The sequence below is a fragment of the Spermophilus citellus genome (genome assembly GCF_964194105.1).
Source record: "Spermophilus citellus genome assembly, chromosome: 8".
Lineage (NCBI taxonomy): Eukaryota > Metazoa > Chordata > Mammalia > Rodentia > Sciuridae > Spermophilus > Spermophilus citellus.
Window position 1 is genome coordinate 96,518,902 of NC_138189.1, and position 11,901 is coordinate 96,530,802.

The 11,901-nt window shown below is 37.4% G+C and overlaps 1 protein-coding gene across 1 annotated transcript in view; it reads right to left on the reverse strand.

Annotated features, from left to right (window-relative positions):
• ENPEP (glutamyl aminopeptidase) overlaps window positions 1-11,213 on the reverse strand; it is an 88,946-nt gene extending 77,733 nt beyond the window's left edge. Inside the window, exon 1 of the mRNA XM_081303182.1 lies at window positions 10,309-11,213. Coding sequence (XP_081159308.1) covers window positions 10,309-10,958 — 650 coding nt within the window. The 5' untranslated portion in view covers window positions 10,959-11,213. The remainder of the gene's footprint in view (window positions 1-10,308) is intronic.
• Between the last annotated feature and the right edge of the window lie 688 nt (window positions 11,214-11,901).

Genomic DNA, 11,901 nt, shown 5'->3' on the forward strand with positions numbered 1-11,901 from the left:
AGAAGGACCTAGGCACTCAGGACTGGAGACTCGCACAGTCTGGGAAGAAGAGCTGAAGCACAGTGATTGGTTCCCACCTATCACGAGGAGAAGCCTGGCCCAGTGGGCATAGCTCCACCTACTGGAAGAGAAGTTAACCGAGCTCTATGACTGCATTTATTATTATTTTTTTTTAATGATTATTATTAGTATTTTTTTCTCACTTTTTGTAATTGATGTTGTTGTTGTTCTTTAACTTTTTTATTAATGGTTTCAATTTTTTTAATTCTTTTTATTCTATTATTATTATTATTATTTAAACTTCAATTTCCATTTTTTAATTATCATTATAATTTTTTTTGTTTGTTTTAAATTTTTATTTTTTCGTTTTTTCTTTCTTTCTTTTCACTTTTTTTTCTTTTGTCTTTTCATTTCTTTTCAATTTTCTTATTCCCCCTCTCTTGAATTCCACCTGCCTACACTCACTCTCTTTAGTCACTTCTTCCCTTCCCTTCTAATACCTCTCCTCCCAAGCATCAAATAAATTTATAAGAGTAAACAGTAACTCAGCAGTCAAACAGAACAAGAAGTATCATGAGCATAAAAAAGCAAGGAAGAAAAGGAGTACAAACAATGAAAGACAGCCTAAATATTCAGGAGGACCTGGAATCATCAGAAAAAATGGCCATATAAAGAACTCAAGGAACACCTTAGACACATGGAAAGGAACCTTAAAGAGCACAATGAAAATGAATTACATAAACAGATAAAAGAAGAAGTTAAGCATCTTTATCAGGAGATAGACATTATAAAAGAAATCAAACAATAATTCTAGAAATGAAGGAAACAATAAACCAAATTAAAAACTCAATCGAGAGTATCACTAACAGAGTGGAGCAAGTAGAAGCCAGAACGTCAGATAATGAAGACAAAATATATCATCTTGAAAAGAGTCTAGCCAACTCAGATAAACTAGTAAAAAATCACGAGAAAAACATCCAAGAGATTTGGGATAATTTAAAAAAACCAAACTTACGAGTCATCGGGATAGAGGAAGGCACAGAGATTCATGCCAAGGGAATGAGTAACTTGCTGAAGGAAATAATTACAGAAAACTTTCCAGAAATAAAAAAGGAAACAGATATACAAATTGTAGATGCATACAGGACACCGAGCACACAAAATCACAGTAGACCAACGCCAAGACACATTGTTATGAAGCTATCCAATATACAGAAAAAAGAGAAAATATTAAAAGCTACAAGAGAAAAGAGGCAGATTACATTTAGGGGTAAACCAATAAGGTTGACAACGGATTTTTCATCACAGACGCTGAAAGCGAGAAGATCCTGGAACAATGTATTTCAAACACTGAAAGACAATGGATGCCAACCAAGAATTCTGTATCCAGCAAAATTAAGCTTCAGATACGACAACGAAATAAAAATCTTTCATGATAAACAAAAGCTAAAAGAATTTGTAGCCAGAAAACCACCATTGCAAAGCGTCTTGAGCAAAACTCTACACGAGGAAGAAATGGAAAATGATAACCAAAACCATCAGCGGGAAGTGCCTTGGTAAAGACAGAGGACGGGGGGAAAGCTAATCATGGAGAAACAAACTAAATTAGGGAAAAAAAAAAGAGATAAATAATCAAACATGGCAGGAAGTACAAACCATATATCAATAGTAACTCTAAACGTTAATGGCTTAAACTCTCCAATAAAGCGACATAGGCTGGTAACATGGATTAAAAAAACAAATCCAACAATATGCTGCCTCCAGGAGACACATCTGATTGGAAAAGACATACACAGGCTCAAGGTAAAAGGTTGGGAAAAAATATACCACGCACACGCTCCTCATAAGCAAGCAGGGGTGGCCATTCTCATATCGAATAAAATCGACTTCAAGACTAAGTTAATCAAAAGGGATAAGGAAGGACATTATATACTGTTAAAAGGAACCATTCACCAACAAGACATAACAATTATCAATATTTATGCACCAAATAATGGCGCTGCGACGTTCATAAAACAAACTCTCCTCAAGTTCAAGAATCAAATAGACCACAACACAATAATCATGGGTGACTTCAACACACCTCTCTCACCATTGGACAGATCCTCCAAACAAAAGTTGAATAAAGAAACTATTGACCTCAATATCACAATCAATAACCTAGACTTAACTGACATATATAGAATATATCAACCATCATCAAGTGGATATACTTTTTTCTCAGCAGCACATGGAACCTTCTCAAAAATAGATCATATATTATGCCATAGAGCAACCCTCAGTAAATATAAAGGGGTTGAGATAATACCATGCACTTTATCAGATCATAATGGAATGAAACTGGAAATCAATGATAAAAGAAGGAAGGAAAAATCCTACATCACATGGACAATGAACAATACGTTACTGAACGATCAATGGGTTACAGAAGACATAAAGGAGGAAATAAAAAAAATTCTTAGAGATAAATGAAAATACAGACATAACATATCGGAATCTATGGGACACAATGAAAGCAGTTTTAAGAGGGAAATTCATCGCCTGGAGGTCATTCCTCAAAAAAAGGAAAAACCAACAAATAAATGAGCTCACACTTCATCTCAAAGCCCTAGAAAAGGAAGAGCAAAACAATAGCAAATGTAGCAGAAGGCAAGAATTAATTAAAATCAGAGCAGAAATCAATGAAATTGAAACAAAAGAAACTATTGAAAAAATTAACAAAACAAAAAGTTGGTTCTTTGAAAAAATAAATAAGATCGACAGACCCCTAGCCATACTAACGAAGAGAAGAAGAGCGAGTACTCAAATTACTAACATACGGGATGAAAAAGGCAATATTACAACAGATGCTTCAGAAATACAGAAAACAATTAGAAATTATTTTGAAAACCTATATTCCAATAAAATAGAAGATAGTGAAGACATCGATAAATTCCTTAAGTCATATGATTTGCCCAGACTGAGTCAGGAGGAAACTCACAACTTAAACAGACCAATATCAATAGATGAAATAGAAGAAGCAATCAAAAGACTTCCAACCAAGAAAAGCCCAGGACCGGATGGGTATACAGCAGAGTTCTACAAAACCTTTAAAGAAGAATTAATACCAATACTTTTCAAGTTATTTCAGGAAATAGAAAAAGAGGGAGCTCTTCCAAATTCATTCTATGAGGCCAACATCACCCTGATTCCGAAACCAGGCAAAGACACCTCAAAGAAAGAAAACTACAGACCAATATCTCTAATGAACCTAGATGCAAAAATCCTCAATAAAATTCTGGCGAATCGGATACAAAGGCACATCAAAAAAAATTGTGCACCATGATCAAGTAGGATTCATCCCTGGGATGCAAGGATGGTTCAATATACGGAAATCAATAAATGTTATTCACCACATCAATAGACTTAAAGATAAGAACCATATGATCATCTCGATAGACGCAGAAAAAGCATTTGACAAAGTACAGCATCCCTTTATGTTCAAAACACTAGAAAAACTAGGGATAACAGGAACTTACCTCGACATTGTAAAAGCTATCTATGCTAAGCCTCAGGCTAGCATCATTCTGAATGGAGAAAAATTGAAGGCATTCCCTCTAAAATCTGGAACAAGACAGGGATGCCCCCTATCACCACTTCTATTCAATATAGTTCTCGAAACACTGGCCAAAGCAATTAGACAGACGAAAGAAATTAAAGGCATAAAAATAGGAAAAGAAGAACTTAAATTATCACTATTTGCAGATGACATGATTCTATACCTAGAAGACCCAAAAGGGTCTACAAAAAAACTACTAGAACTAATAAATGAATTCAGCAAAGTGGCAGGATATAAAATCAACACACATAAATCAAAGGCATTTCTGTATATCAGCGACAAAACTTCTGAAATGGAAATGAGGAAAAACACTCCATTCACAATATCCTCAAAAAAAATAAAATACTTGGGAATCAACCTAACAAAAGAGGTGAAAGACCTATACAATGAAAACTACAGAACCCTAAAGAAAGAAATAGAAGAGGATCTTAGAAGATGGAAAAATATACCTTGTTCATGGATAGGCAGAACTAACATCATCAAAATGGCGATATTACCAAAAGTTCTCTATAGGTTCAATGCAATGCCAATCAAAATCCCAACGGCATTTCTTGTAGAAATAGATAAAGCAATCATGAAATTCATATGGAAAAATAAAAGACCCAGAATAGCAAAAACAATTCTAAGCAGGAAGTGTGAATCAGGTGGTATAGCGATACCAGGTTTCAAACTATATTACAGAGCAATAGTAATAAAAACAGCATGGTACTGGTACCAGAACAGGCGGGTGGACCAATGGTACAGAATAGAGGACACAGAGACTAATCCACAAAGCTACAACTATCTTATATTTGATAAAGGAGCTAAAAACATGCAATGGAGAAAGGATAGCATCTTCAACAAATGGTGTTGGGAAAACTGGAAATCCATATGCAACAAAATGAAACTGAATCGCCTCCTCTCGCCATGCACAAAAGTCAACTCAAAGTGGATAAGGGAGCTAGATATCAAATCAGAGACTCTTCGTCTGATAGAAGAAAAAGTTGGCTCCGATCTACATATTGTGGGGACGGGCTCAAAATTCCTTAACAGGACACCCATAGCACAAGAGTTAATAACAAGAATCAACAAATGGGACTTTCTTAAACTGAAAAGTTTTTTCTCAGCAAGAGAAACAATAAGAGAGGTAAATAGGGAGCCCACATCATGGGAACAAATTTTTACTCCTCACACTTCAGATAGAGCCCTAATATCCAGAGTATACAAAGAACTCAAAAAATTAGACAATAAGAAAACAAACAACCCAATCAACAAATGGACCAAGGACTTGAACAAACACTTCACAGAGGAGGACATACAATCAATCAACAAGTACATGAAAAAATGCTCACCATCTCTAGCAGTCAAGGAAATGCAAATCAAAACCACCCTAAGATACCACCTCACCCCAGTAAGATTGGCAGCCATGACGAAGTCAAACAACAACGAGTGCTGGCGAGGATGTGGGGAAAATGGTACTCTTGTACACTGCTGGTGGGACTGCAAACGGGTGTGGCCAATTTGGAAAGCAGTATGGAGATTCCTGGGAAAGCTGGGAATGGAACCACCATTTGACCCAGCTATTGCCATTCTCGGACTATTTCCTGAAAACCTTAAAAGAGCACACTACAGGGATACTGCCACATCGATGTTCATAGCAGCACAATTCACAATTGCTAGACTGTGGAATCAACCCAGATGCCCTTCAATAGATGAATGGATAAAAAAAAATGTGGCATTTATACACCATGGAGTATTACGCAGCACTAAAAAATGACAAAATCACGGAATTTGCAGGGAAATGGATGGCACTAGAGCAGATTATGCTTAGTGAAGCTAGCCAATCCCTAAAAAACAAATACCAAATGTCTTCTTTGATATAATGAGAGCAACTAAGAACAGAACAGGGAGGAAGAGCAGGAAGAAAAGATTAACATTAAACAGAGACATGAGGCGGGAGGGAAAGGGAGAAAAAAAGGGAAATCACATGGAAATGGAGGGAGACTCTCATTGTTATACAAAATTATATATAAGAGGTTATGAGGGGAATGAGATAACAAACATAGAGGGAAATGAATTACAGTAGATGGGGTAGAGAGAGAAGACGGGAGGGGAGGGGAGGGGGGATAGTAGAGGATAGGAAAGGTAGCAGAATACAACAGTCACTAATATGGCAGTATGTAAAAATGTGATGTGTAACCGATGTGATTCTGCAATCTGTATTTGGGGTAAAAATGGGAGTTCATAACCCAATTGATTCTAATGTATGAAATATGATTTGTCAAGAGCTTTGTAATGTTGTGAACAACCAATAAAAAAAAAATAAAATAAATTCTTCTCGTATTTTCTGTCAATTCTAATGATTCTCAGTCACAAAAGTATAAAGATTGCATTCCAAAGTCAAACAAAGATTTGACAAACTGCTCTTCCATTCCATAGCATGGGGAGATAAGAAGCCAAGGCTAATTTTCCACCCTAAGTGAGAAAATTTCACCAGTGAAAGTGGAATTCATTAATGGGAAATGGGCTGCAACTTTGTCAATTTCAATTTCAATGTCTCGGCATGTGTAGGGGAACACCAGTCAGATGGGGACCTGAATGAACACGTTCCCATGTAGTCATTCAATGACATTTGAGCGTTTGCTGTGTACTAGATGGGAAACAGGAGAACCACCGTCTCTTTTCAGGAACTCCACTAGAGATTCCACAGTCACAGTATGGGAACTGTACTATGGCAGTCTGTCAAAGATTCATAACGGACATCATCCAATAAAAGTTTCCAAAAAGTCCCATGATTAAAAAGCAAACCAAATTATGTACGTCATATTATTTCTTTGGTTGATTTGGCCACAGAATCCCTCCCTTGATTCTTTTCTGGCAATATCTACTAAGATTCCTTACAACCAGAATGCTATAGATTATACCTTGGGAAATTCTGTGCAAGAGTAATTCAAATACTGAGAAGGAAATGCTGAGTGTTTGGGAGAAGAAAATACATACTTTGGAGATTTAAGTAGAGGGAAACTTTTTGGGAAGAAGACAACAGGAAACCCTATATAACACAGTGAGTACAAGTGGAGGGGAAGAATGTAGGGAGGGAAACATTCCAAAGGTTACAGTTAAGTGGTATTTCTTAGACTCTTAAGTAACAGTCTAGAGAGTAGGAAGAAGTGGGAAAGAAAGGAAAAGTGATGCAACGTTTCTCAGCCTCTCTGTTACTATTAAGACAATGTGGATATTATTATTATTACTAAGGAACTCTACAGTGGCTCCACTTATTTTTTTCCACCTCTCAATCTTGAGAAAAAGAATCATGGACTGTTGTCTCATCTCTCCTTTGTGAAATTCAGGTCCTGGTTGTGTTTGCAGAAATCAAGTAATTTTGGTTACTACTGAGTGCAATCATGCTTAGAATGCATTGAGACTGTCACAGATTGATATCCCAAACTGATACTCAACCCCAGAATTAAATTTTATGTGAAGGTAGAAAGGTCAGGAAATAGAATTTGAAAATGAAATTGATATGTCAAAGGGATATCTGTACTTCTACATTAATTGAAGCATTAGTCACAATAGCCAAAACATGGAATCAGCCTGAGTATCCATCAACTGATGAATGGCAAAGAAAACATGATATACATACATAACAGAATACTATTCACCCTCAAAAGGATGAAATCCTGTCATTTGAGGCAACGTGATTGAAACCGAGGACATTATGTGAACTGACAGGCACAGAAAGTCAAATTCAGGAGGATCTCACTCATCTGTGGAATCTAAAAAACTTCTCCTAGATGTTGAGGGTAGAATGGTGGTTACCAGAGGCTGTGATGGTAGTTGATAGAGCTGGGATGCAGAAAAGCTGGTCATGGTACTAAGCTACAGTTATACTAAGCTACAGTTATAACAAGACATTCCAGTACACTATTGCCCAATATGGTAACTATAGATTATGTATAATACAGTTCATAAAAGCTGGATGAAAAGATTTTGAATGTTTTCACCACCATAAAATGATAAATGGTTGTGGAGACAGATTGCTCACTCTTATGGGAACATTACACAATGAATACATGCATCAAAAACACACCATAAACATGTCCAATTTTTATGTATTGAATAAATAAATAAAATATACTTTGACTGCATACTTAAAATGAAACAGTATGGTAATATTTAAAATTGTATGAACATCACATAAGACAAAGTTCACTGAAGAGTGTGACAGAATGGTGCTGCCCTGTGACCTTACCTTGGCAGCCCTTATATGGACTCAGGGGATGAGAACCACTAGGGACTAACTACATTGTCAAGATGTTACTCACAGGCTTGAAAACAGAACAAAACAAACAAAACAAAACATAAATGCACTTTTCTCAAGTGCCTGAAATATTTCATCATAAGAAAAACAAAAAAAGTATTCCATTTAGCCTAAATGAGATTATTGAGTAGATGCCAGAATCCTCCAGAGCTGTGTGTGCAATACAGAACTGGCAGCATCTGTGTAATGTGAGAGTTTCAACTGCAACTGCTACTAATGAAAACAGGCAAACTCAGGAGACCAAGCCTCCTCGAGAATCTAGCCAAGCCCTGTCCTTCCTCATCTAGGATTTGCCAACCAAAAACTAAGTCAGCTGAGTTTCAAAGTGAGCAGCTCTCAAGTATATCTACTTTGGTAAAATTAACTGGTACAGAAAAATAACACAAAGAGCCAGACTGAAAATCACATTTGAGTATAAAATGCTTTTTTAAACTTATAAATTATGTGACAGAAATTTATTAATGGAAACTTGTTCCATATTTTTGAACCTTTCTTATATGAAATTCTATCTTATTTATTCTATAAATATTTTGATGGCTTCCCTCAGATAAGATTTCTATTATCTTCACAAATTTTTAAACTAAAAAGCAGTTTAAAAAGTTTAGTGATAATGATTTAAAAGTTTTGGCTTATTTTCACTTTACACTAATGAAGTTTTACAATCTCTTTAAGGTGGATATTCTTCAGAATATTAAGCCTTTTCCTCTATGAAATTGGCAAACAATTAAAAAAAAAAAAACCATCATATTGTTGGTGAGGTTCAGAGAAACAGACCTGTTCACATATCACTGATGAGAATGTAATTTGGGACATAATTTTGGTCGATTTCCTAGGAATTTTTAATAGAAATATTAGAAAATGTTTATATATAATTTACTAACTGTTCATTGTGTTAAATAGGAGCAGCTTACCCACATTTAGTAGAAAAGTTGAAAAATTACATTAGTATTATCCAATGGCCTATCAAATATTCCATTTGTGGATGAATACAAATGACGTATTAAAGTATTGATGATATAGTGAAAAATCATGTTACACAATACCACCATGCAATACAATAACACCATGTTTATCTGTGTGCAGAAAAAAGACAGAGTATCTGGCTAAAGGCTAATAATGGCTATACTTGGGTGATTTACTTGGGTATACTTGGGTGATTTACAGGGAATGTTTATTTTTTTCTTATAATTTTCTCTGTTTTACAAGTTCTCTGTAATGAATTTGTATTATTTATTTAATGAATAAACTAAGTATTACAAGTTTCTTGACATATTTGTACCCTTTGGCCTACTACTACTTTTATTTTTAGGATAATATCCTAACCTAAGGAAATAAACAGATATATACATAAAAATATATGTATACCTATGCCCTTTTCTAACTTTTTTCAAATAATAAAGTACTAGAAGCAACTCAAATACCCAACATCAGGTAATTAGGGGAAAGTTTCTGTTCCTTCATACAACAGGATATTACACAATCTTTAAAATCTAATTCCTGTAAATATTTAAGAATGAGAAGCCCGGCCCGTAGTGCACTTACAGACGTAGTGTACATCCCAGCCTCTGGGGAGGTGAAGGCAAGAGATCTCAAGTTCAAAGCCAGCCTCAGCAACTTAGCAAGACCTTGTCTCAAAATAAAAAAAAAAAAATAAAAATAAAAAGGGCTGGGGAAATGGTTCAGTGGTAAAGTACCCCTGGGTTCAATCCCTAATACCAAAAATAACTAACTAACTAACTAACTAAATAAATAAATAAATAAAGTACAATTCTGGCCATAGGATACAAGAAAGACATGATCGATCCTTCCTTCCTTCCTTCCTTCCTTCCTTCCTTCCTTCCTTCCTTCCTTCCTTCCTAGATGAAGATATTAAAAAAAAAAACAATTCTGTGGATCTCATGTAGTTTTTCAATGTCTCTCTTTGATATACTGGACAAAATAATCATTGACATTTACTGATTGCTCACTTAGATACATGAAGGATGGGGAATAGCATTCAGGATGTAGTGTAACATCACTTTAAAAGCTTAGTATAAAATCACTGCCCAATGGCCCAAGAATATCACTAGTGAAATTTACTGAACTCCTAAACTTTAAAATCTGAAAGTACTCTGTGTAAATATAAAGGATGGGATGCAGTATATCATGATTCCTCCTGGTTGAGTGAAGGACTCCCTGTTACTGCTTTTCTCCCCCTCCAGGCATTTCATTAACTACTTTTAAATTTTATGATAGGTTTTTAAAATACAGCAGGGCAAGAATTTTTGCTTCTCAGAGTAACAGAGAGAACTGGATGAAGGCAGATAAAGATCAGACCAATAAAATAATTAAAACGTAGAATGTGAAAAAAGAAAAGAACTAGAAAGGAGATCTGTGGGCTTAGGGGAAGTAAAGCAAAACTTAATATTACTTGACTTGCCCGTTCTCCACGTAGGTGGTTCTGTAAAACCCCACCAGGGAGCCGTTCAGCCAGCCAGCGAACTCCATGGTCAGGAGGTAGAGACCTTTGTCACTGACGGGGGCCAGCTCTTCTTCGGCCTCCACCACCACATACTCTTGCTTTTTATACTCGAAGCACCTCCTGAGCTTCACCTGCTCCCCCGAGGGCTTCTTGAGCTCGGGGAGCCGGGTGATCCAGGTGTCCCGCAGGTGCAGCCACAGGTAAGGCGTGGGTGCGCTCACGTTGATGGAGATGGTCACTCTGCCGGTGTATGTGTCCTGCTCCATCAGGGGCTTCACCTCCAGGTCGTAGTGCACGGGGTTGACGGTGGCCGGCAGTCTGAAATGTTTCCACTCTCCACTTGCATCTTCGCTGGCAGGACAGGCGCTGGGGTCCTGGGGAGGGGGGTCTGAAGGTCTGGGAGGAAGGGCCGAAGGGCTAGTCCGGGGAGGAAGGTGGGATGGCGCCGGAGCTGTGCCGTCGGTGGAGTCACACGATCGGGTCAAGCCCACGGAGAGTCCTACTATTAACCCCACAGCCACCACCACTGCACAGATAATAGCCACATGTTTGGTTTGAATGCAGTATCTCTTAGAGCCCTCTTCCTCTGCAAAGTTCATTTTTTTTTGTTTGTTTCCGAAGTCAAATGTTACACATAAGAGGGATGTTAAATTTAACTAACGTCAGCTGACTTCCTTCTTAAATTGGAGAGAGTCCCCTGGTTTGGCAGCCTGTTTTCACTTTCACCACACCTCTTCCTCCGGCTTTCTTGCTTTCTTGCGTCTTTTCCACTCCCTTCAAGTTCCCACCAGCCACTCCAGGGTGAGGGCGGAAACGAGGGAGGCGGGTGGGATGGGGACTCCAGAAGAGGAGCTGAATCCCAGACAGGGAATGACAGGAACATTGCCCCAGCTCCCCTTATAAACACCGCATCCCCACCCCACCCCTCCCACTCTGGAGCAAGTTAAACATAAAACAGGACTTCGCTTATCAGCCAAAGGAGAATGATTCCCCCCACCCCCAAGCTCTGTCAGCAGCTTTCAAGAGAGAAAGCCTCTGGGTAAGAGGTGTGCTTAGAGAGAAAAACTCAACCTTTGCCACTAGGTCTTCTTCCTGTTGTGTTCACATTCTCTCTCTTAATTGAAGGGCTTCTTGAATTTCACTATTTTATCAGGTCGCTTGCCAAAGAAACTGTTTCCATTCTTTTTCTTCCTATTATATAAACATTCAAATGCTGCCCTCTGGACAATCCTTAGAGTTGGGTGCTTGGAGTAATTCATAAATCCAAGGACCACTTCTCCAAGCTGTAAGGCAAACCTATTGCATCTGGATGACAGGGGGTCCGGGCAAGTCACAATGACTTCCATATTTAGGGGTAGCTGTACATGTAGGCACCCAAGTCATTTGGAATAGTAACAATACAAAAATAATAATGCAAATCTTGACAACTTTTTATATGCCAGGCACTATGCAAAGTGATTTATAGATGTTGTTGAAATTTTTCCAACAACCCTATGAGATTGGTGCTATTTGGATGACCATTTTTAGAGATGGTAAAACTGA